Source organism: Anabas testudineus, chromosome 16, assembly GCF_900324465.2.
Source record: "Anabas testudineus chromosome 16, fAnaTes1.2, whole genome shotgun sequence".
Taxonomy (NCBI): domain Eukaryota; kingdom Metazoa; phylum Chordata; class Actinopteri; order Anabantiformes; family Anabantidae; genus Anabas; species Anabas testudineus.
The window spans coordinates 20187316-20212721 of NC_046625.1; the positions used below are offsets into that span (position 1 = coordinate 20187316).

The 25406-nt window shown below is 40.9% G+C and overlaps 1 protein-coding gene across 5 annotated transcripts in view; it reads left to right on the plus strand.

The window, feature by feature from the left end:
- The window catches only part of rims2a (regulating synaptic membrane exocytosis 2a), a 114254-nt gene that overhangs the window by 78636 nt on the left and 10212 nt on the right, over positions 1–25406 (plus strand). For all 5 annotated transcript variants that reach the window (XM_026372473.1, XM_026372474.1, XM_026372475.1 and 2 more), the window contains 4 exons: positions 3110–3216; positions 11217–11317; positions 13366–13517; positions 21283–21527. In XM_026372473.1, coding sequence (XP_026228258.1) covers positions 3110–3216; positions 11217–11317; positions 13366–13517; positions 21283–21527 — 605 coding nt within the window. The remainder of the gene's footprint in view (positions 1–3109; positions 3217–11216; positions 11318–13365; positions 13518–21282; positions 21528–25406) is intronic.

A 25406-nucleotide genomic window follows, 5' to 3' on the forward strand; every position in this document is an offset into this window, starting at 1 on the left:
AAAGTTTATTTTCTCAAAACAATTAGGCGTCAATTATTAAAAATGCTTGCAATAGGTCTTTTGGTGTCTGTTAGCTTTGTTCGAAGGGGTGCACACAATTCTGTGTCACGCAGACACATCACTAGTGTTTTCAAGTTAAATAGGTATGACGATGTGGTTAAGTACTGTTTGATTTAAAAGCTGTACGACTCTAAACCTTTACATTTTTACAGTTTCCCAGTGTGCATGCTCTGTAGTTGAATATTTCCCTTCACTGTTTTGATTTTTTTCAGTGTGTTGCAGAGTTCATAAAAATGTTTCCCCTCTGTTAAACTGTTTCACTGTATGCAATGTTTTTCTAAATTGCAAAAAACCTTACCTGCTTTTTGTTTAAGCAGCTCTTCAGATCAACAGGATTTTCCTTCATCTTCACTGTGCCAAATATAAAGGCTAGGCATATCTTTTCTTAGGAAGTGACACATTTAGCAGGCCAGATTCATTGTAAACGTACACCTCACCTTTCCCTCACATTCACCCTGCCTCACACTCACTGCAAATGAAGACAATCTGCACATGACCCCTGCAAGTTGTTCACATTGTAAACATTTCACTGATAATTCGCCTCAGGGTCTATAAACCACACAGGAGCCGCCTGGCCATATTCTGTCCATACTTCACTCTTAGTAACATACCTAGTCATGGACAATAATATTAGAGAAAACTGTGATGTTGCAAGACAACTTGTAAAGGATTACATGTAAGTTGAACTATTTATACGTTTACCACAGTGACCTTTGTTTAAATGGCCATAAAACAATGTAAACTGGATTAATCCTAGTTGTCAGCTGTACATACTGTAACAACAGGCTGCCTCAAGCACTACAGTGTTGCCTACTGTCCCCTACTATTTAGAAATTTGCACATTCACTCAAAGAGACCCTATGTGCGTTTGTGCATATTTTCGTCCCCTTACTTGAACTCATACAGTGTGCTTGACATTATATGTGACCTATTTCCAAAGCAGGCTGCCGAATTTGATGTTTTTAATTTAGTTTTCCTGTATATGAATCACAGATATCTGATGCAGGAAAACATAGATGAATTATTGTTGCCTGTTCAGCTCATGATAGTGAATATACTGTCAACTGCAGGTAGATTTGTAAATCTGAACCCACCCATTACAGTGCAGGTGTGGTGAAATTTGACCATAACTAAAGCAGACTCCATTTTCTTTGTGATTGCTGCTTTCAGTGCTTTTGAGCTGCAATCTCATAAAATAACCTGGGTAGAATTTACTGGTATAGTCCTTAAATATATGCACCTCAGAGGAGCGGATTTCTACGCCCTGCATATTGGCCACCTTGCAAGCATACTGCCCCTGCCCTGCTGGGGTTCCACTGAGCACCTGCTTATCTCTCAATAACCTCTGTAGGAACCACGGAGCCATGGATAGACACGAGTATCACAGCAGGTCCCGCTCTGCAGACCAGCGGCCCACTATAGAGCGCCCCACGTCCCGCTCACGCTCCACTGAACGTCCCCACGACTCTTCGCTCATGAGGTCCATGCCGTCTCTGCCATCTGGGAGGTCTGCCCCCCCCTCACCTGCCTTGACGAGGTGTGACCCAGATCGGAGATGCTAACCAGCTTACCCCAGAAGCACACAGGAATTTTAGTTGTACAATCATTTCCCTGAGGCACAGCTACTCTGGAGGGAGAAATAATTAAAGCATCAGGTTCAAACACTAAGTAAACACCTTTTGGGCCATGTAACTATCAGTGAAGCCTTCACTAGCCCAGTGGAGGCATTAAAACTAGTATTAAGATGTTTAGTGGAAATACAATATACTATAGACATAGATAGGTCTGGTCATTTACAATATCTAAGTTCTTTAATTAGTCTACTACCAGGCTGACTGCCTAGTTTACCAACAGAGCTTAGTCTTAGCTGGTTTAGATATCCTAGATAAATTGGTGACTACATGATCCTCTCTGTCATAGTAAGAAATGAATCAGTCATTTGAAATCTGTATTTATTCATACTTGCTAATCTAGCAGTCTACTAGCTAGAACATTAAATGGAACTCAAACTACTTCATTTCTGCCACCAGAGCAGCTATTGCTTTGCTAAACATTCATGTGACTCAAACGTTTGTACGACTAAACCGAACCAAGTCCCATGAGCTCGCATCCACCCCGAGCCTGACTAACAGAATGTGACCAGAGAACCCACATCACTACCAGCTACCTCCCACCCTCCCAGTACCCTGCTCTCCTGCCTCACCTCACCTCACTTCGCCTCGCCTCACCTCACCTCACCTCACCTCACCTCACCCCACGACCTCCCCCTCACAAACCACCAACCCTACCTACTTTCTTTTTTGTCCCCAAAAGAATTGGTGCTGTATTTTCTTTACACATACCCCAGGCACGACAGTCTTGACACCGTAGGCAGCGTGCTGACTCGTTTTAATTTGGAACACACTGCTCATACACTTGCGTGAGTATAGCAGTGATGGACCGACTTTTTACTTTGATTTCATAACTAACATCAACTGATGCCGTTTATCCTGTGATGGCATTCTTTTCTCTTTATTTTGGAGCCTTTTGGGGACAGTCTGAATGCATGGTCACACTGGTCTGCTGTGTCTGCATTGAACTCTTCTCTCTTTGCAGCTTGATGAGTCAACTGTACATGCAATTCACACCTGGCATCTTTTATTGCAGCTCAGTTCCCTACAGTTGATGTATCCCTCCACTCCCATGCCATGTGCCAAACATCACTGCTGTGTGCATCAATTTTATATTTGGAGAGACAAGACACTTGTTTTAGCGACGTACAGTATATTCTTAGTTACCCTATGTGTACAGTTATCACTGATTACCTATATATGGTACACTGTATGTGAAATGAATAGATATAGAATAGATAAAAATGAATAGATGAAATCATGTAATTTTTATGTTGTAGCTATTTGCTTTTATGTTTATGCAGGTAAATGTATGTTAATCTCCTCTTTGAAAGCTTTACTTTTTTCACACTGTGATACGTAGCTTGGCCCTGCATCCAGAATCAATTCTTGTCTTAATTAAGGTCTCACCTTAGTGTCCACTACGTTTTGTCACATAGGGCACATCCTCGGAGTGGATCAGTCCAGACCAGTCCCACTAGTACCCCCATGTCGAGTAGGCGGGGACGGCAACTACCACAGCTTCCACCCACTGGGAAGGACAGAAGTAAGTCATTTGGTTGTTCTTTATTTGTATAACAACGTTGTTGTCAATGGAGAGGTTCATATATTTCGTTTTGGGCATGACGAAGAGCTGTTGAGGTGTTGCTGACTCGTACAGTTAGCTTTGAACTGAAAAGGGGATTCTTGAAATTGTTCTTGTTGTTCTTACAATCTCTCAGTATGAGCTCTAAACCATGCACTATAATATAAGCAAGGGTTGCTCTGTGTTTTATGTTTCATTGGTGTTTCTGTTTGCTTTCCACCCATAACATCTCTACTCGGTTCCTTTTCCATTTCTCTCTCAGAAGATGGAGACGAAGGAACAGAGCCTTGTGAAGGTCTGTACCTCAATGTGTAGGTTTAGTCTTTCAGACTGGGAGTGCTGGTTGAGCCACACCTTACTCTGAAGGCCAAAACCTAGTCTGCAACAGCGGGTTGGCTGGGTTCACTGGAGGCTACACTTATTCAGTGCTTCTTGGACCCTCCCTCTGTTGCAGTTGTGTTTAACGTACAGTTGAGATGTCGTGTGCCATTGTGTTGTACTTACCTGTAGGTGTGTCTGGATCCTGATATCGACAGTACCAGTGATGTATTTAAATGTAGCTTCCTCGTGTTTTGAGTTATTCTGTTGATCTTGTTCTTATTTGTCTGGGATATATGGATTTATTTCAACTGTTTGGACTGCTGAGATACTGTACAGCACTAAAAATGCTTTATTGTGTGTATCTGCTAAACAAGATGAACTCCTGGCTTTGAGCAATGAATACGCCACAGAAGTTTGAACTTCTACATCTTCACTAGACAGAGTGATATTTGAAGTCATATTTGTTCCTCAGCACTCCTTCTTCAAACGTTACATGTTGTGGTTACTTTTGATGAGCACTGTAAGCAGCACAGTAATGAAAGCAGTGATTGTTTGATTTTGTGTCTTTGAATCAGATTCAGATTGTTGCAGCTTTGCAATGATTGAAGGGAATGACTGGAACAAAGAGGGAGGTGGGGAAGAAGCTCGGGCACTTCTGGAAAACCTGTCAAAGAGCTGTTTGATCATTGTCAGAGTCCATGAGAGCTTTCCCTGTCTTCTGTACTCCCACCAACTAGTTCAGCTCTTTCTCTTTCTTTCTCTCAACAGTCTCCTCTTCTTTCTGTTTTGTTGTTTCTTTCCTTCCTTGCCTCTGTATCTGCCTCTCTGCTGTTCTTCTCAGGACTGTGGCTAGTGGCAGTGTGTGGGTAGTGGGGGGAGGTACAGTATTGATCTGACCTTGTGCTGTATCTCCCACAGAGCCATATGGCACTCAGCTTATGTAATGCAAGACTGAGTGTGTATGCAACCTTTATGAACCGGATCCATATTATTGTCTTATGCTGATTACAGAGAGGAGCTGGACTGTTGATAAACCCTGCCCCGTTTTTTTTGCCTCGCTGTCATACGTTATACTTTCACATACCTAACTGTTTTATGTGTTATCTGTTTATCTGTGTGGCAACTCTTAAGAGGGAGCAAGGAAGGAGCTTGGGGCACCTGAACCCCCAAATGACCAAGCAGGTGTGTTTATCTTGAAGCAGTGTGTTTTCTCTTCTTTCTTGAAACATGTGATGCTGCGTGATTCTCTACGTGTCGATGCACAGTGCATTCATCCCCAGACTTGAATGAATGGCCAGACTGTTGGAAGAGACTGGAGTTCCCCACAGCTTCCACTTCCTACTTTCCCATCTGTTTATGTGGTTTGTTTCTGTCCTTCGACTGCGTGGTGCTATTACTCAACACTTGTGCTGGCTGACTTAGTGGATAGTCATGTGAGGTCCCTAAAAGGCCACAGTCTGTTTTTAAATTGTCTGTACGGTATGCTATGAATTATGTTCTGCAGGTCAAATGCTGCTGTGAGAGAGTGGGATGTCATATTACAAGTACAAGTGCAGTTAAACACACTTTTGTATACAGGCTTTTATCTGTAACCTACTACTGGGTATCATGTGTGTTCGTGTGAAGAACTTTTCAGTGTGAATAACATGAGCTGCGATTTCAATGTGACTTACAGTACTGCAGGTTTCACATTGCCATCATTTCATGAGCCTCCATCTGTCTCTCTAGCAGCAGACTGTGAGGAAAAACCCCAAGGCCCACCGGTAAATGGGAGGAAAGGCAAGTCCTCTGAATTGTGTGATGGTGTGATTTTGCTGTGTGGGTTTTCTCGGCCAACACAAGTTCTTCGTTTGTGACGATCACTAGTAGCTGTGATTCTCGATACTTCACTGCTCGGAGTTATTCAGCCTTATAATTTGCTAAGGCAAATCTAAATGATGCTTCAAACCTTCTTGGGCTATATTTCATCTGTTATACTGTATTTACTGAGGGATGAAATCAGACAATTGCACTGTTCAAAGCTAAAGCTGATGTTGACTGATGTCCTCTATGCTTAGAGCTCTGATCTGCCTTTGACTTTTAATACGAATCAATTCTGCTTAGCTCACCTTGATTTCCATTGTGTCATTTCAATTAGACATGTTTAATTGAACACAGAAACTCTGTACAGGACACTTTTAAGATTGACAAGATTGGTCATGTATTAACGTATGTTAAGGGAACATTTCTGTGGTATTAGATATTTCCATTTTTTGGCATCACTGTTCATGAGTAAGCTCATTTTGATGACAGCAAATAACATTAATAACAAAAGAATAGTTATGTGATGTTTTTAAGAAGCTTAGAGACTGTTACCTCTGTTGGCCAGTAGATGGCGCAAAGTTCATTATCTTTCAGGAGCTGTCCATGATTCAGTGCTGAAGTGAGGTACCACCTTCATCCCTGCTCAATAATAATGAAATACTTTACAATACAGCATACACACAATGATTTTCATACACAAATCCATTTTTTAGGGTATCAAAATACATTGTCTTCAGAGAAATAAAAGGTGAAAGTGTTTTTGCAACACATTACGTGCTGGATGTTACAAAAATCGCACTTGATCAAGGTCAAGGTCTTCCTAAGTGCTTCAGTGTCTAAACCAGTGCGGGTGTGCATGTGTATGAATGTGTGCCTGTGTGCATGTGTGTGTCTCGCTATAGAGGTGACTTGGGAGGACCAACAGCGAGGGCTGAATGGCTCTCTGTCTGATGGAGGGACGCAGCCACACACCTCCCTCACTGACACAGGTTGGTTGGTGTGGGTGTGCATTTCTGCTAATTTTTTAACTTTGATGGATTGAGAATGGAGTGTTAGATGAGAGTCCATGAACAATAAACAACCTATTTATTGGGATTCGACAATATGATCATATATTTTAGGTCATATATAGACATTTATTATTAGAGTAAAACACAGCGTTCACTATTGACCTACTAAACCTAATTAGTTGTTTGTTCTTCATGAGCTCTAATAGTGGTCTGCATCTTCAAGATCAACAGACGATTGTATTTTATCTTAAGTAAAGTTTCCTTCATGGGTTTTCTGCAATGAGCTTCCAAGTTTGTGCAGACTCTGTTCTCTGGATTATAACCTGACCAAAGGGAGGCCTGGACAGTGTGCAGTAGATGATGGATAGCAGATAAATGAAGCCCGTGTGAGCAGAGCTTCCTTTATGTATTTGGCAGAATTATTTAAACCTGTGATTAACATGCCCAGGTCACCCTCTGGACTACATCCTTCTGTTTTTTTGCCCTTGCCTCTTTTGTGTGGTGTTTCTGGAGAGCTGATGTGCCCTTTACAGTGTCATACTTTTAACAGTCCTACTGATTTGATGTTGCACGTCTGATGAGATGACCTCTGGACATAAAGAAACAGTGTCTTGAGGTGCCATATGTGATCTCTCACGCCCACAGGATTTGATTTGCTGTGGTGACACTGAGGACGGTAATATTATTAAATGTTCAAGACGAAAACCGGCCCAAACGTCTGCAAGTGTTTTAATGAGCATATCTACTTTGTCAGCTCGGTTACAACATCTCTAACATATTTATTTTGTTGCTGTGACTCGGTGACATTAGCAGCTTTGACTCACCAACATCCACGTGGTTTTTCTGTGATAAATGTTTCTATCAGATCTGCATTTAATGTGTAGTTGCTTACGCTGTGGGTTAAAAAGACCCACCAACAGCAATAGAAGTGTTTCTTGTGCTACACAAACAAACATGCCTGGGAAAGAATTGGTTTATGAGACTGTTTTAAATGTGGTATGTTTAAACCATACACTAATAACCAGCAGAGACTTTTCCGCACTAACTTGTTCTGGTGTTCCACTCCTCCACTCCTCCCCCTCTCTTTTAATATATTTGGCCCCTTATCCTGATGACCTACATGATGCAGTTGAAGTACGAAGGGAAAAAGTGCTTGCTCTCTTGATTATCATTTGACTCCCTAATGAGGTGATGTTAACTGCCACGCAGAGATGAAAGCTGCTGAAGCAGATGTCTCACATTGTCTTTTTATTCATGTGACACTTATTCACCCTAATGGAGGACTAATTGAGCTAAAGGCAAACTCTGTGTTAGGCCCTATGAAAATGAAGTCTTATCTCGGTGGTCTTTTTTGACCCCCAGCTGTCAGTGTTGTTTGTAGACTGTATGTGCACTCTGTTTGAGAGATTTGACAAGCAGCATGACCCCAAAGGAGGCTATGGACACCACTGATTACAAAGTGTCTCCAAGGTTGAACCCATGATCTGAGGGGATGTGGGTCCTGTTGTGGCTACATACACAGGATCAAAGCACATGTGGATGTCTCTTGATGGCTGATAGAGAAGTTAAAGCACAGAACATCAGAAAGGAATCAAATCCTCCTCAGAACATCACTTTGTCTCAGCAGGCTGAGCGGATGGAAGGTAGCACACGAATAATAAGAGGAGGACAATATGTTTGAACCCGGAAGCTGCAGACATGCCTGATTACAAGCAGCCAATCTTGTGGTTGCATAGCCTTGTGTGTGTGTGTGTGTATACGTGTGTGCCCGCGCTCAGTTGAATTTGCGTTAATCTTTTCTCGGTGCGACTATGTCAGGTGGTCGGCTCTCTTTTGTGTGCTCGCTGCTCCGTGCTTTCAGTTTGTGTTTCCTTTTTTCTTTCTTCTTTTCTTTTATGTTATTTTTTCAGGCTATCTCCCCACAGTTACCCCATGCAGACTCAAGTGACATCCACTACTCCTTCCCTCCTCTCCCTCCCCCGTCTCCCCCCTATCCTTAGAGGTCTCCGGTTTCTCTCTGGATCGGTACATTAACATCTCTTTACTCTTTCAGCTCTTTTTCCTTTAAAGCACAGAACCCCATCTTCCCACCTCTCCCCCTTTCTAATTTCTAATAACTTGTGGCTTCTACCTCAGCCTTTTCCAGCCTAGCATCCTCTTTCTCTATTTTGACTCCTTCCTTCCTGTGCCCATGGTGGAGTTTGTGTGTTCTCGGTGTGATGGTTTTGTTGGTGTGTTCTGTGCTCGTTGTTTTGTCATTGTCCTGTCGTTGTGTTATTGTGTTGTGTACCCTTCCCTCCTGACACGACATCCCTTTCCACTTCACTCTGACCCTCCAAACCTGGCACACTTGGTGATCATGGTGATGGTGTCGCCCTCCTTATATCCTTCCTCTCCTCCTCTGTCTCCCCCTTACCCTTTGTGCATCCTCTCACATCCATCTTCCTCTCCTCTGTGTCTGTTCATTTTGTGATGTGATCTCAGAAGACACGGATGCACCAAGTTGGACGAACTCAGGTGTGTCCCTTCTTCTTCTTCCCCTTCTTCCTTTTTCTGACTGAGCTTTTCTTCTTCTACTTTTATTCACTCTGTATGCCTTCCTGGCTTGCCCCCCTCACCCAACTCACCTCATCTCAGTTGTTTTTTATTTCCTGCTTCGCTTGCCTCGATTCTCCTTTGTTAATTGTTGTGTGGATGACGCTTCTAGCTACTCTGTCATTTCCCACTTCTGTTTTACGTTGCTGCTGACAGACTGTAAGGGCTTACAGTTCATAGAAGCATGGTCATGGTCATGCCAGTTCCATTTCTTTGTAGCGGAACCTGATGTGACACACTGTGATACTCTACTTCTAAATAAATGGTAATGAATGACAGCAAAAATGTTCTTATATGGATTTATTTTAGATTTTGTACTATGGGATTGGCCTAAGTATTTCTAAATTGACAATTATTTCCAAGTTATTTTGAATGCTAATTAAGTGACCATCAGTTAGTCTCCTACAGTAGGCACTGATTAAAGATAGAAGAAGTGCAGTCAAAAAGAATTGAATGAGGATGTTTTGAATATCTGGTCCTATTTCAGCACATTTAAATGAAACAATGAAACTGATGAGTTGACCTTCACAGCATTTAATATGTTTTATATTTCTCCAATATGTTCTAGTGTCACAACATGAGGTCTTTGAGTCTTGTTATTGCTGTCAGGATACCAGGCAACATCACAGATTCTCAAGAACAGAATCTGCCTTTGTGCAAGGTCAGACTGCAGCATTCCCGCGAGCCTTCAGAGGGCAAGCGGTTGAGGAAATGGATGGTTGGAGGAGAGAGATCCAACACATTTTCTAATGAATCAGAAATAACTGAAGTTCTCTGATTGGTTAGAAGCGTGAGCCTTACTGAAAACAATTAGAAGTGAATATGTCTGCACTGTGGCCAGTACCATTCAAAGAGTCTGGATCATAGGAGGCCTCGTCATTACCTTAAAGACCTTTAAATCAAAGTAAAGCTGAGTAAATTTGCAGCTTGAACCTCATAGTCATTGTTTCATTTTAAATTTAATGAGCCAGAAACCACAATACCTTTAATACTAATACTAATACTACCTCCTAATACTTTCTGACTGCCCTGTAACTTTAAAAAGCAGCATAGTTACATTAATTGATCAACAAAATTAAAAGGTTTCAGGTAAACAGAAACAAAACAGTAACTGATATGATGTGACCTCACAATCAGTGAACTGAATGCTTCTTTCATGAAATTATCCTTTTCCTGTGGGAGTGTGTAGGATGTGAGATGTTACTTGAGCAGTGAATATAGACAATTAGTGAAGACAGGCCGAGAAAGAACTCTACTCATGCTAATCAGAAAAAAAAAATCCACTTTGCCTCAGCTATGCAGTCATTCATATGCTCTCAGCTTGAATTGTTTTTCTTTGTCTATGTATTGCTCTAAGCATATTGTATGTGTGCATGGCATTTGAACATGTGCATCACCTTCAGTTTGTCATTGCCATTGTGTGACACAAAAGTGGAGACAGAGAGCAAGTGGACAGAATGAAGATGCAGGTTCAGCAAGGAAGTCATTTGCTGGTGGTTAGTGATTGTTTTTTGCAGAGAAGACGTGCAGCAGTTTAAGCAGACTGTATTTGTTTTGAGGTAGTAGCTTGGCATTTTATTTACTCTTTAGTTACAGAAAATGTGCATATTTCCGTGTCACTATTACCCCCCCACAGCAAGGTTAAACGTTTGTATTGATTACGGTGTGATGTTTGTATAATGCAACAATATAAAACAAAACGCAGTGCTGTGTCGCTGAAAGGGACATGTTGGCCAATTAGTCTGATCATTCAGGAACATTTGCATTTATTAAAAAAGAATTGGCATTTATCTTGAATGTCATGTGAAATGTATTCCAACGTGGTTCGCAAGCAGTGTTGAAGGGAGCACATTTTGTAGTTTAGCTTAACATTCAAAGCTGCCTTACTGTGAAGTAGGTTTAATGAATTGTTACATGAATATCAATCCTTGAATTTAAAGCAACATAGTCATCAGTTAGTTATCCGAACTTGGGACTGGAACAGTTGGCTGCAAATGAAGCTTTATACTATGTTAAGTAGCTTAATGTTACCAATCAGCATTTTTCTGTTTGTGCTTTTGTTTCTTTGTTAATACAGACCATTCTGCTTTTTTCTCATTAGATCCGTCCTTGTCACAGCTCATGGCTCATAGCTCAGCAGAAGCTTGTCTCTCACCATAACAGTGTGTTTTTCCATCAGGCCTGTCTCACTGTATCAGCCACCATCTAACTGTCTCCTGTCTCTGTGCTCAGGTATGGACATGGAGGAGAGGACCAGGCAAATGAAACTGAAGATGAACAAGTACAAGCAGGGTGCTGGCTCCGACTCCAGGCTAGAGCAGGACTACCACAAAGTAAAGACATGACTCCGAATGCCGGTTATAGACATTTGTAGTTCAGATACACACAAAAAAGAATGTACCTTCAGTATTGTGTTTGCATGGCTGCACTGTACATAGGCCATATGGCACATTTTGAAAGCAGTCAAGCACATGTGCACATGCACATATGAACATGATGTTTGCACAGTGTACATATGCACACAGACACAGCCACACCATACAAAAACTTGTGTGACTTGTTTTTAAACCCAATTTAAAGGTTGAACAACAGGTTTCACAAGTTCACTTCAAAGGTTCAAAGTTACAAAAAATACTAGAAAATAATGATCATAATAATTCATGATTCCAGCAAAGTCTCGAGTTACTTAGACTTTCCTTCTGAATTCCTCTGTGCTTTGAGTAGTACAAAGACAATTCTATTCACCTTCATTGTGAAAAGGTTTCATGGCAGATTATCTCAAAATCTTAGCACATAAACAAAGCTGCCTAAGTCTGCATGACTAGATACAACTACAGCGAGGAAATGTGTTTTCTCACTGTCATTTGGCTGAGCTGAGCCTTTAATCCTCTCTCATAAATTAATGGAATGTGACAGTGAGTGTGTGCAGACTCTTGTGTTTAATGCTAAGTTCTGGAGAGGCCCTGAACATGTATAGAGAGGTCGGCCTGAGTCTGGTGTCTCACTGCAGTCTCCGCCACAATGTACAGGACAAAAACTTTCTGTCCGGGTTTCCTTTTAAGTCAGTGCTATGAAAGCAATTGCATTAGGAGCACCCAGTGTGTTTTGTTAGGAGTCTATAAAAAGCAGATTAAATTGTGAGTCGTCCTTGTCTGGAGAACATTATCCCTCTTGGAAGTGCCATTGACCAAACAATGCTCTCCCTTTTATTATACAAGAGTTCTGAGTGCCTGCTCTTAAACCATGCTGTAATACAAAACAGTTATTGTAATACTCAGTTCAGGTTCTCTTACAGTAAACATTTCACTGAAAAACAAACACTACACAGTATACATATCTACTTTCTCAAATGTTCTTCAACCAGGTCTATGCCTCATTCGTCTTATCAACTGAGCTTCCAAGGAAGCATCAGTATAAAGTTGGTTTAGCAAGAAGACTGTGTACAAGCCAAATCAATGTCACAAGACAGTCTAATACACTGCCTGTCCAACAAAAGAGTGAGGTAATGCACCCATCATGCCCAGTGCCTGCTGTACAAGCCTGTGGGGGCAGTGCTATGATCTGGGGTTGCTGCAGTTGGTCAGGTCTAGATAGAGCCACGTTATGTGCCCAAAGAATGAGGTCAGCTGACTTCCTGAATACACTGAATGACCAGGTTATTCTATTAATGGATTTTCATCAATACATAATAAGACAAAATAAATGCAACTCTGGATAGGAACAGAATTGCAGAAGCTTATCGAAACAATGCCACGTGTGTCATAATCAAAGCTTTTTTTTTTTTTTTTTCTGCTTCCATTGGTGGGAGTGCACAGATCTTCCATCTAAGCAAAGTAGTAATACCACAATGTGAAAAGCTAAAATGTTACAAATAGAACTATGCAATAAAATATTATGAATCTGATCTATGATATTGGATGATTATTGTTATAGATGCGTTAACATCTTAGTAGGATTGTAATTCAGTAGTTGCCCAGTGCTATGTGTACAGTATACTTTTTGGGAAGAGCTGAAGACTGCTCAGGAATAATGATCTGTTTTTAAGGTGAGATCTGAGACTGTATCTCACATTGTATTGATCTGAAAACCTCAACTCTTAGCCTTATGCTTTCCCACTACTTGAACATGTATTTCACATTGATATACAGTGTAAGGGCGTTCTGACTTAAAGGCACATCTAACTCCACTGAGAGCAACAACAACACGTCTGCATTATTCACATTCTTTATCCCACTTCTTTAACAGGACTAATCTTGAGATCTTTCATGTCTTTTCAAAGTAGCACTTTGCACACATACATGTGTTGTGCTGTTTGTGTTCAGACATCACGATACTACCATAATAATATCCTTTTAATGTGTTGTTTTTGTCCTCTCTGCAGCGTTCAGGCAGAGACAACCTGTCAGCCAAGTCTTCGGACAGTGATGTAAGCGACGTGTCCGCTGTGTCGAGAACCAGTAGTGCCTCTCGGTTCAGCAGCACGAGCTACATGTCTGTTCAGTCAGAAAGGCCGCAAGGAAACCGCAAGATCCGGTAGGCTGCTGTCCTCAACAGGGGACTGAATTTGATCTCATTCTTTAAACTCCATCCAGCTCAGGTTATCAGAAATGGACAATCTCCCTCAGTCTTTGTATATGTGTTACCACGTCCAGACGTTTTCATCTTTGAAATCGTTTGCACCTGGTTGAACTCAAAGAGGAAAATGCACCACTAGTACTGTGTGCCATTTTCTCACTCTGATGAGTTCAGGTTTGGCTCCATTTTAGAAAAATCTGGAACCAAATGGTTGAACTCTGCTTTTTCAGGCTGTGGGGTGAAGTTTGTCCAAATCTGGTAATACACACAGAAAGATAGATTGTTGTCTGGTATCAAAGCAAAAATCTAAGCCATTTGCATGGAGCTTTGCTGTACGTCCATATTTCAGATTCTTTTTGGGTTTTTTTCAGTCTGCTTTTGATCTTGGCTGCTCCGTCTGTCATTACTTTGCTTTCTCTTCTTGTTTCTCACGCTGTGTTTGCTTATCTTTCTGCTTTGCATGTGCCGCTGTCTTTGCTTTTGTCTCTATCTTCAGCCTGTTGCATTCAAGGAGCCAGTCTTTGGAGGGGGATGAGCAGTTAGGAGAGGTGCATGAGGAGCAGGAGGTGGGAAGGGAAGAAGGAGAGGGAGGGAGACAGGCCACTAAAGTGGGGAGATCACAAATGGGGTGTAAGGGATCAGGTGGAAAGGTAGACACAGACACGGAGCATCAGCAGGATATGGTGGAGAAAGAAGAGGACTTGTACCAGAGGAGTATCTCAGAGACTGACCTCAGGTAACATATGTGTGGGAGCATCTGTAGACTAACTAACTGTAGACTTGTACTAACAGTAATATAGACCAGTGATTCACACTGTTGTTTGCACATTAATACGATGATGTGCAAGGCAGTGTGGTGACTACCCTCCATTCTTTAACCTTGATTATATTCTAACTGTTGCCCTGTCAGCTTTTATCGATACTGAAGTAGAATACAATTACTTACCATTACTAATTGTTGTGAGCTGAACACATTGTTGTAACCCATGTAGCCCATCATTAGCACGTAAGATACACATAGAGACAGTAGAGCAAGCATTTAACGAGTAATTCAATACCCACTGAAAATCTTTGCTGACCTCCAGTGGTTTTACTTTTCCTGAAGCAGTGATGTACAGGTGTAATCCAGGACTCTGTGACATCACTGTTAAGTGTAGTTATGGCTTCAATAAAGCATCAGAATGATAACCAGCTTGGATCTTTAACCAGAGGGGGCAGTAATATACTGGTATCTATAGCCTGGTGTTACATTACTTGTTAACAATAAATAGCAGTTTACACAAATCCCAAAACAGGGAATGAATGTTGTCCTGTAGCATGCAGACAGGTTCAGGTTTTTACAAACATTGTCCTGGCTTCCTACATTATTCCACAGACGCAATCTGTTATCTAACTTTGAGAAAATAGTGACACTGAGGTATGTCAATTAAGTTGACCAGCCAGGACAGTGTTTTTGTCATGTCATTTTAGAAAAAACAAACTAACAAAAAACTAATAATACAGGAAAATGATGATCTGCTCTGAGAATCTCATAGATTGATATCTCAGTGAATCATACCAAGCCTACTGGTAAGTTTGTTGGAAAGATCACTGTAATTATATTAACAGTACAAAAAGCCATTTAAACATTTATTTACCATGTAGCATGGTAAAATTGTTATTATTTATTATTATATTATAATTATTATAATATTTGTATCGCAACGTAATCAATCACACATACGTGACTGAATGCGTGGAAATATCACTTTTAATGTGACGCTCGTAGAAAACTTTGGTTCTAACATATAAAGACTATGTTTGGCATGGCACTATTTCACCGAGGCCTCAAGAGATTGTGCGCAGAGTGCTGGACTAGCAGATATAGAAAGTATGTCAAGAGCAAATTCTGCTGGTTTGGATGGTTTGGAATCCCACAGCAGGATACGAGCTTAGCTTACACTCCTAATAAGATGCTTTCACTATCAAATCACATTCACAGCAGGAACCAAGTTAGTGCTTCTTACCAGTATTAGTGCAGCGCCATGTCTCCCTGGACTTTAGGGAAAACACATTAAGATAAAACCTATACCTTCTTATATGTGATTAACACCAAACTAACATGTACATCACACCTCAAGTGGCTGGGAGGTTAAATATGAGTAGATGCACTGAAACGTACCTCCACAGTGTATTTTTAGCTTAGAGATGGATGTTGAAGAAGATTAAGAAACCCTGAGACAGACACTTTAACTGTCTGCATGCCGCCTTGCTTTACTGTTTGTTTATGCTGCTGCCATTGCTGAGATGTTGCATGAGTATCTTTCTATTTTGAGTTCTATTTCTACATGCTCTGTGTGCCCTACAGTATTACTCTGCACCTGCAACTTGTTCCCCCCAAACCCCCGTCTTACATTCCTCCAGCTATTCCTCAGCATGCCAAGAACCTTTCGCTTTCTCGCTCTACCTACACTGTCAACCAGCCAGTAATTCACTCTCAGTACAGTTACTGCCACAAACTATAATGTAATTAAAACTCTCCTTGAGCAAATATGATTAAAATACATTTGAATTCAACTTCAATGTTGGAATTTGAATTTTAAAGAGTGTCTTTGCTGGAAGTGAGCTGGATTAGTCCTGCTTTTAACATGCTGTCAGCTCCTGTCTGTCTGATCAACCCTAATCCCTTCATGACAGCTACAGTATAAATCAATTACATACCTGTATTTGCACATTCTGCTTTTCTGGGACAACAAATGAGAAGACACATATTAGGATAATAAATAAGCATTCTGTATTTTATTGTTCATACAGGTTTAGTGGGGATGTTCCAGCTGCCCACAGTACACAGTAAAAAAAAAGCAGTGATTTTACTGTGATGTCAAAATAAAGTCTCATAGCTTGTGAACTAAAGCAGAACCCAAAACCTGATATCAACATATAATATACTGTCACACATACTACATGATGAAACAACAGTAATAATTTTAGTCAAACATATGACCACTTTCTTATTACCTGAATGTCATTAACAAGAATGACACTGGTGGTACATTCTAGTGCTATTTGTAAATTACATTTTGTCTGAACATTGCAGTCTGCACTGTTTAGACCACTTCACTCTTGAGAGCTCCAAGATGATTAACCCTGCTGCCCCAAGTAGAAATAGTACAAAAAGTACAATTAATGAAGTCACACATTTTCTTTGTTAGAGAAAAATAACAAAGATCAATTAAATTAAAAGACGTTTCAGCAACTTGTAGCCACTTCAACCATTAGCTGTAAAGATAGTAAAATAGCAAGTAATTACAAACCAAAGACAATTTAGTTGTTTGACATTTTTATTATAAATCAAGTAATATAAACATATGCTCATGTCTGTTTCAACTTAAGATGTGTAATTTCCTCATTACTCACTATTAAAATGTTCCCTATCGAGAGGACAAGTGTATAGTACCACTTGTAATTAAAATGACTCTATTTTCAACAGGCGTAAAACATCAGTATGTTTGTTTTGTTGTCAGTTATGTAACCAGGCTGTAACCAGGGACACTGTTTTCAAACTAATTCAGGATGTTGGGATGCCATCATTCTCCATATGCTGTTGTGTAAGTCTCCCTTTTAACAGCCTGTATAATAAAGCTAAACCATAAAGAAAGAACTCAGTATTACTGTGGGTCTCAAGACTACAGAAAATAATCAGTCATGTGTCTGGACATCACTCAAGCTGCTGTCTGACAAGTAAGATGCTACTATGCATGCTGCAAATGTTAAATGGTTTCATCACTGTTCTGATTATGACTGTGTGAGAACGAAACAGTATGATTCGCCACAAACGTATGACTCATCTCGTATATACTGAGGTCACAGTGTAAAAATACATTTTCTACACATTAAACTTGAACTGCGATCAAGCGTTGTGGTAGACATACAGTACGTGTTTTAGAGCACTTCCACTGCACTAAAAGTTACACATGCAGCTCTATGCTGATGTTGCAAACAGTAAGGAGCTTTTCATCAGCACTTGTAAATCCCATATTACCTTTTTTCCTCCTTGTGCATCTCTTTCATCCTCTATTATTGCCCGGGTAATGGCTTATTCATGTGAGAGAAAGTAAAGACTGGTGTTTTGAAGGACAGGGGCTGATCGCTACTAAAAAGAAGGAAGGGATGTTTGCTTTAACCGCCGTATCACCCACCTCGTCCAACAACAGCATGTCTAGTCAATGCAAGAAGAGACAGTTCCTGTACCTCTGCTGAAGATGATAACACTGCAGACTTTAATTAATCACTTCAGTTCTGCTCACTTCAGTCTCCGATGAAAAACTTTGTAGCTGTGTTGACAGGGGTGTATGCATGCAAATGCTCTAGCTGGGGGCACTGTTGCCATGGAAACCCTTTTTTCTGCCTCACCTGATAAAGAAGCAGTGATCCTTTCTGGGAAAGGCGTCGTGGGGATAAGTATGTGAGGACAGGATGCATCTTGCATGACTTGTATGTCTTCATACAGCGTTGATGATCCTAGTTGAGTAAGTGAACATAAGAGTTTAATAAAAACATATAACATATATAACATGTAACACTTCAGCAATATTTGTTGGATCAAAACATTTTGTGACCACATTTACCACTGGTAAAAGGCCTGATGCCATGTGTCATGTAATGTTTTTATAGCAGGAGAAACCTATTAAAAATCACTGTTTAATGAAGACTTTTAATAATATAATAATAACCATCAAACTAGGGTCAGACATTATTCACCTTTTTATCTCATGTTAGTGTGTAATTTTATTACAGGATGTAGATTATCCCACGTAGACTGCATCTGAGCTGTAATTAAATCTGTCAACAATAACTTTCGGAGGAAAAAAAAATCCCTGGTATTGTTTTGCCTTGGGAACATCTTGGCCTAGATGAAAATGCATGGTGTGCAATCTGCATGATGAGGAACACTATGTTCTTTGGGCCGAAGTTGAAAATCAGAAATCCCCAGAGAGTCCCGGTTTTCGAAGCAGACTCCTTTACACAGCGTGTCTGGCCTGAATGCCAAGGCCTGTTCAGAGAGTATAGATTGCATGTAATGAGGGGAGGCGGGACAGAAACAACAAGCTAGACTAAATGTATTTGATGCATTCACTGTATCTTTATTCGAAGTCAAAGGAAAGCCTGTGTACCCTAAACATTACATATTTAAAATTTAGATCCATTCAGACCAGTAAGAAATATAAGTGCAATTCCATTATTAAGCCAATCTTTTAATCTGGTTAAGCCAAAATTAAACCAAGAAAGTTCAGCAGAATGTTTCTATTTAAATCAGATCATCATCCAGTAAGGAAATAAAATGTTTCCCTGTATGTGGAAATGTGTCATATTAGATAGATAAATAGCTTTATTTTGATTTTACAAATATTTCGCCGAGTCTGCGCTGATGTAATGAAAGAATCAACATATCAACGCGTGTCAAGCAGATGAAATGCAGCCTCCGTGTGGTGAGAGTGAAAGAGCATATTTTAGTTATTTATTAATGTCAACTGTAGCACGTCAGCCCCTGGTGTTAACGTCTAGACACTTGAAATCTGCTTCAAAGCTTCTGGGTTGCATTAACTGATCAAAGGCACTAATCCTCCAATAAGCATCCAATATTTATGTATGAACGTGCAGGCTGATCCGTAACAGAGTCCAATGGCATAAGCAAAAGGCTGCTGGCTGAGGTACAAGGTGTGTTCTGACTTATTCAGGGCAGGACTTAAGGTTCGGATGTGACAGCACGTACTGTTTATGTCAGCATAGTGGAGACTGATTTAAACAGTAATTTATGAGTTCATGAACACACGTTGAAAGATAAAGTTGCAAATCTTATTTATCCAGACCAGGCTATGTGTGCCACCTAGAAATGGACAGGCAGGCTACTGATGCTCTAGCAAGGGTTAACATTTCAATGAAAAGCGTCACTCACCTTCACACTCGAGGTAATGCAATAGCATTGCCCGTACTTGAAATCCTCTTACAATGTCAGGCGTAATCATTCTTATGTAGTTTACTGATTATTAATCGCCATGGAGCTGCACTCTAATATGAGAGAGAAGAATTCGAGGGAGCCTAATTGAGGTAATTGATGGAGCCAATTGTCGAAATGCATTGATTCTCTTCCTGTTTCAGGCAGTGTGTCTCTCCATAAGTTGTCTTCATAAGGCACTTACATGATGGAGGCCAGACACTTTAATTAATGAACGGTTGCCTGAGGGTGCTACATGTAACCCATCCCATTAAGAATGCAGAGCTCACAGTACAGGGTGTAATTTGTCTTTTAAGGATAATTTTACTGGCAGAGCTAAAATAAGACCTTCATTTGGACATTGGCCTATTTCTATTCAAACAGTTAGAGCTGGAGATTAACGCTAAAGACAGACAACTTTCCATTTTACTGTGGAGTTTTCTGTAAATGTACTGAATGTGTGGTCGTGACTCAAGTGCAGAGGATGAACTATACTTTCTGTTTGCAGGTGCACATGAAAAATAGCATGTTAAAAAGTGTGAATTTTACATGTACATTTTATGTACTATGGATGCAATTAGACACAATACACTAATATACCCTCACCAGGAAAAATAGTCTTGTCTCACTTTTCTCGCTTGTAAGTCACTTTGGATAAAAGTGTCTGTCACGCATGAATCACTACAAGTGGCGGTAATTAGCCAAAAATGCACAGTGATTTCAGAGCAAGTGAATAAGATGAGTTGCAAGTCAATAGAGGGTTCATGTCAGTTCATTTAATGCAATCCATGTTTCCCTTATATGCATCTTATCCTGGCATCTTAGTCCCTCCCACTGAAAAAGCAGGGAGAACGGAAATGAGAAGATGTTTTTAGAGAAATCATCTGTCCTTTACTGTGAATTAACATCTGCTCCAGACGGCGGTGGCTCAGCTTGATCGGCTTTGTTCTGCAAAACTGTCTGACAAAATCTGAATTCTGCAATTAGACTGTTCTGAAACTAGTCAGACCACAGTGTAAAAAGGTTTTTGCTGCTCACTGTCATACTGTCTTCCTTATGACGATAGAGATTCAATGTAAGATAATATTAAAACTTAGAAAAAAATATTTGTGGCTTTTCAACTTACAACTGTCAACTGTGATCCTCAACCCTCAACCTCCCATCTGTTGTTTTCAAGGTCAAAGACATATTTTGAATCTCAATTTGTAGGACAGCGAGTGAGAAGTCCAGAAAATGCTCTGGATTCAAACTTAAGAGCACGTGAAACTGTTAAGACTGATCCTCACATGATGATTACAAACCGTGCCTAATTCACTCAGTCATAGTGCACACCACAGTGTCATCACGTAATATGTGTCAAAAAATGTAGTAGTCTAACAAGGTAACTTAAACAGCCATTACAACTTTCACAGATCAAAAAAAAAACTCCCTAACATTGTAAATCTAATGCTTGATCTTGCATGAACAGCCTTTAGAATATAAAGTACATCCACTTTGAATCCTGAACTCAGCTATACTGTAAGTCATGAACTCCTATACCTGAACTCTGTCCTTTTCTCCTTTCCACCCCACACCTTCATCTCCTCTCCCTTTTCTTGTCCTTTCCTTGTCCTCTTTCCTCTTCTGTCCCCACGTCCCGTTTCCTCCTCCATCATCCCTCTTATCGCATCCACCGGCCTCCTCTCTCCTCTGTCCTGTCCTCTTTTCTCTGTTCTCGCCTGCCCCCGTGTCAATGGTGGTGGCTGACAGTGACTTTGCATCCAAAATGAAAAACAGGCAGATGGGCTCGTCGGGCGGGGTGAACATGACCAAGAGCACCAGCATCAGCGGTGACATGTGTAACCTGGAGAAGACGGACGGCAGCCAGTCGGACACGGCGATGGGCACGGTAGGCACTGACGACAAGAAGAGGCGCTCCAGCATTGGTGCCAAAATGCAGGCCATGGTTGGCATGTCGCGCAAGAGCCGGAGCACCTCTCAGCTCAGCCAAACAGGTAGGGCATCCAGGTGCACACCCAGTGCACTGCATGTATGTTCACATCTGTCCTGTGGCCTCTCACTTTGTCTGTGTGGGTTTCACTGTTGGTTTCTAATGCAACTTACTCTCCAGTTCTTCTTTTCTCCACTTTTTTTTTAATCTCCAGAAGGACTTTGGACTGTGCAGAGCAATGTGCTGGAGGTGAAGACAACAGCATCACTCTTTCCTCACACTTTTTTTCTCTTTCTCTCTTTCTTCTAGGTAACAACCAAAGGAGACTCCTCTCTTACTTTTATCTACCTCCTTGCTGTCTATCCCTTTCTACTTCACCACCTCAGCTGTGTTTTCATGCAAGTTGCTGGTGATTGATTGTGCTTCTGCAGTAAAGACGTATAATTTCCTTATAGCTGTGTGAGTTTTGTGCCTCTGCCATTGATGAGCTCAGCAGCTTGCACGAGGTCATGTTGTGTCACCTTTCACATTTTGTGATACTTCCTTCACTGTGATCCTCAGACTGTTGGCATCTGCAGTTGTTTGTATTTCTTCGAGTGCACGTGAGAGGGTGTGCACATGCACAAGACACAGACAGAAGGGGTGTGGTGGGGTTTTCAAACGTATTTTCCTCCGGCTAAATATGCATCTTTTTGCAGTAGAAAAGCTTACTGCTAGCAGAACGCAGTGCTATTACTTCTCTTCAGTGTATTTTTTTTCTATCACATGCTCTTTTCAAAAGTGCTCAATAACAATTTTGGAGCGGTTGAGCCGCTTTATCTGGTGCCAGACAGTGTGAAAAGCAGCCTAGCAGGTGGTGTGGGGGGAGTTCTCAGGCTGACAGATAGGCATCTGGACTTCATGCGAAGGTCAGTCAATCCATGCACTTCTCTGCAGCCGCAGCTCTAGGTTGCATCTCTAAGCATTCAGTGCCTATTCATCTGGACTATTCATCCTCGAGCTAGTCAATAATCACTCTTACCCATCAGCACTTTGTGTCCAGATCTAAGTAGATAGCTTGGAGGAGGGTCAGAGTGATACATGTAGAAAAGGATGTGTGCTGAGGTGAGACGAGTGCGAGTGGAGCGAGGCTGTGCACTCACGTGGCAGTGCGCTGCCCCCAAGCTCGTGATTTAACTGGCACATGGGATGCTACCATACTTGTATTTCTGTGTGTTCTATTAGTTATTAACATCACAACACTTCAAAAGCCCAAATAGCAATTTTTGTTGCATTGAAATGAGACATTATTTAAGAAATGCCTGCCAGAAGATAAAGATAAGATAAAGATCTTCTCTGTTTATAAAGAGCATTGCAGCAGTTCTCCATGTTTTTGACTTCTAATGTGACTAATGTTCCTGAATGAGACTACTATTCTGGACTTTACGTTGGGGAACAGCCCAGAACTACTTTTCTTTCCATTTTTATTTTAAGATACATTTTTGAAAGTTTCACACAGCCGTAGCAGCAAAGTTAGACACTCTTCGAAACCTTTTCGCCTTGCAGACACAGCACTAACAGAGTAGCCTGAATCTCCTCGAGCTATCAATATTTTACTCCATGCTTCTAAGTGCATCAGATAAAGTTTGTGAGAGGGTGCATACATCTGCCTTTCACTGTTTGAGTTCTGTATTTGGTCAGCACGCTGGCAAGCTTCCCTTTGCCCTACTTTGTTGTGCACTATAGAGGCTCAGCTCCTGCTGCAAGGGAGCTTTCAAAGGATGGTCGATTTTAAGAGGCTGCTCGACAGTTTGTGTGCAGTGCCAAGTGCTAGTGGGTGGTGGCCAGATCAGCCAAGCAGCACGACTTTGGCTTTGACAAACACAGGTTAGTCAGATGGAATGGATGTGTTCCCAGGTGTCCACCATGAGAGTTGGGTACACAGTTTGCTGCTCTGTGTTTGAACTGCTGGTTTTGTCCTCTCAGTCCTCAGCTGAAGACACTTGATTTAGCAAAACATATAAATATGTTAGTTTGACTGGATAATTATACTTACTTTGTACATGGCTCAAAACAGGACATGACATGAGTGCAAGGGGGCAGCACAGAGTAAGCAATGGACGAGAGAGTAGACTGTACAGTACATATATATTCCTTCAGCGTGTAACTGGGAAATATCTACAAAACAAAATGGACGTGGGTTGAGAAGAGGGATTATTGCTCAGTCTGATTGACTAATTTGTTTATGTTGCCCTGATTAATCAAATAGTAAGAAACATCATGATTTGACGTGGCAGGTCAGCATGAGGCTAAACACTGGTTTGAGGAACAATTTATACTACTACCACTGCTAGTTCTGATGTTAACAGTTACAATGATTATCGAGGTGTTTCTGAGCGGAAGAAGAGCTGCTAAGTGTAATTAAGAGTTTACCATGGCTTTCGGTTTGAGTTGAACAATTTCAGACAATCATTTAGTAAAATAATAGATGATAATTTGATCCTAAAAGTTGAAGCTTCAAGTTGATTTATTAGGCTTAATTGTGCCTCCACTACTTAGCGGTCCTCTGATATAATTTGAACTCTGTAGAGAAGCCATTTACACCTCAAAGCAAACTGCTGCTATACTGTGACTCAGCTAAAACCATACAGTACTCACTCAGATGATGATGTAAGCTTATTGAAAATCCATTTCCCTGCATTAATCTGTTCATTGCTTCATAGACTCTATTTCCCTTCTGATGGGTATTAATTCCAGTGCAGTGCAACTTATTCTCAGTGGGGAGGCTGTCTCTGAAATGTATGCAGATGGAAATGTAGTCAGCTGTTTGCTGTATTGACCTGCTGCTCACATTTTCATTGGAGTTTTTCTGCGAGGCTGTGGTGCAATCTCTCATTTTATGCAAAAAAATGATGTTTAACTACAGCATTTAACTCTCTCACATTATGTAAAACGTGATTCTTTGACTTCCTCTAGCAGCTTTTTTCAGGATGCAATGCAGTGGCATTGGAACATTCAGATTAATTTACAAATGAGCCTGCTCTGCACCATGTAGAGCAGAGTGCGTCTCCCTGTAGAGGTCTAACATTGTCCAATATGCAGATTAGAAAAGTTCTGTCTTTATTTTGGTCAATTCAGTCTTTTTGCTTTATGAATACCACAATGCTAAAGGAATAAAGGACTCTCTTTCACAAGCATAACACATAACATTACAGTCACGTATCTATTTCTGTAGATTTACCCCATAATGTCATCTGTCTAAGAGTCCAAATGGTGTCCCAGAACATAATCAGCAGCTCAGCGCCAGGCTCTGACTATTGAAACTGAGGAGGTGGACAGTGCCTTAAATACAGGGAATTGGCCTTTATAGGCACAAACAGGTGAGACTGCCAGCAGTGATACAGAAATAAGAAAAAGATGGAACCAGAGGGGAGCCTTCTGAGTATGTGGTGTAATAGATTGTCAGTTAAATCTAGTTCCCTGTTCCCCTGAGTGCCCCCTTGAGTATTCTACCATGATTCTTCTTATGTCCTACTTTTCTCTAACCGACCCCGAAAGAAATTCTCTATTTGGATCAAATGTAGCGTCTGAGCTTAAAGTTCATCTGTGGGAGCTGGATTAAAATATGATACTTCATCGAATGATTTTCCATCTTTTCCAGGACTGTTTTTGAATGAAGATGTCAAAGAATTGGCTTTAAACTGAACCTGTAAACCACCTGGCAAGCCATTGTCCTAGTTCGATGAAGAAAAGACAAGGTTTGATTTGCATTGTCTGACACCCCACCACCAGGTGTCCGCTTATATAAACTGCTAGCAGCTTCTGTGTTTTATTAATTAATACCTGTACTTAGAGTTAAAAGGATTCAGTGAAAGAACGATAATGTATGCCTCTTTACTCACTGCGTGCTGATTATCCTAATGTATGCAGCAGAACAATGCACTGACTATCCCCTATTCTCCCA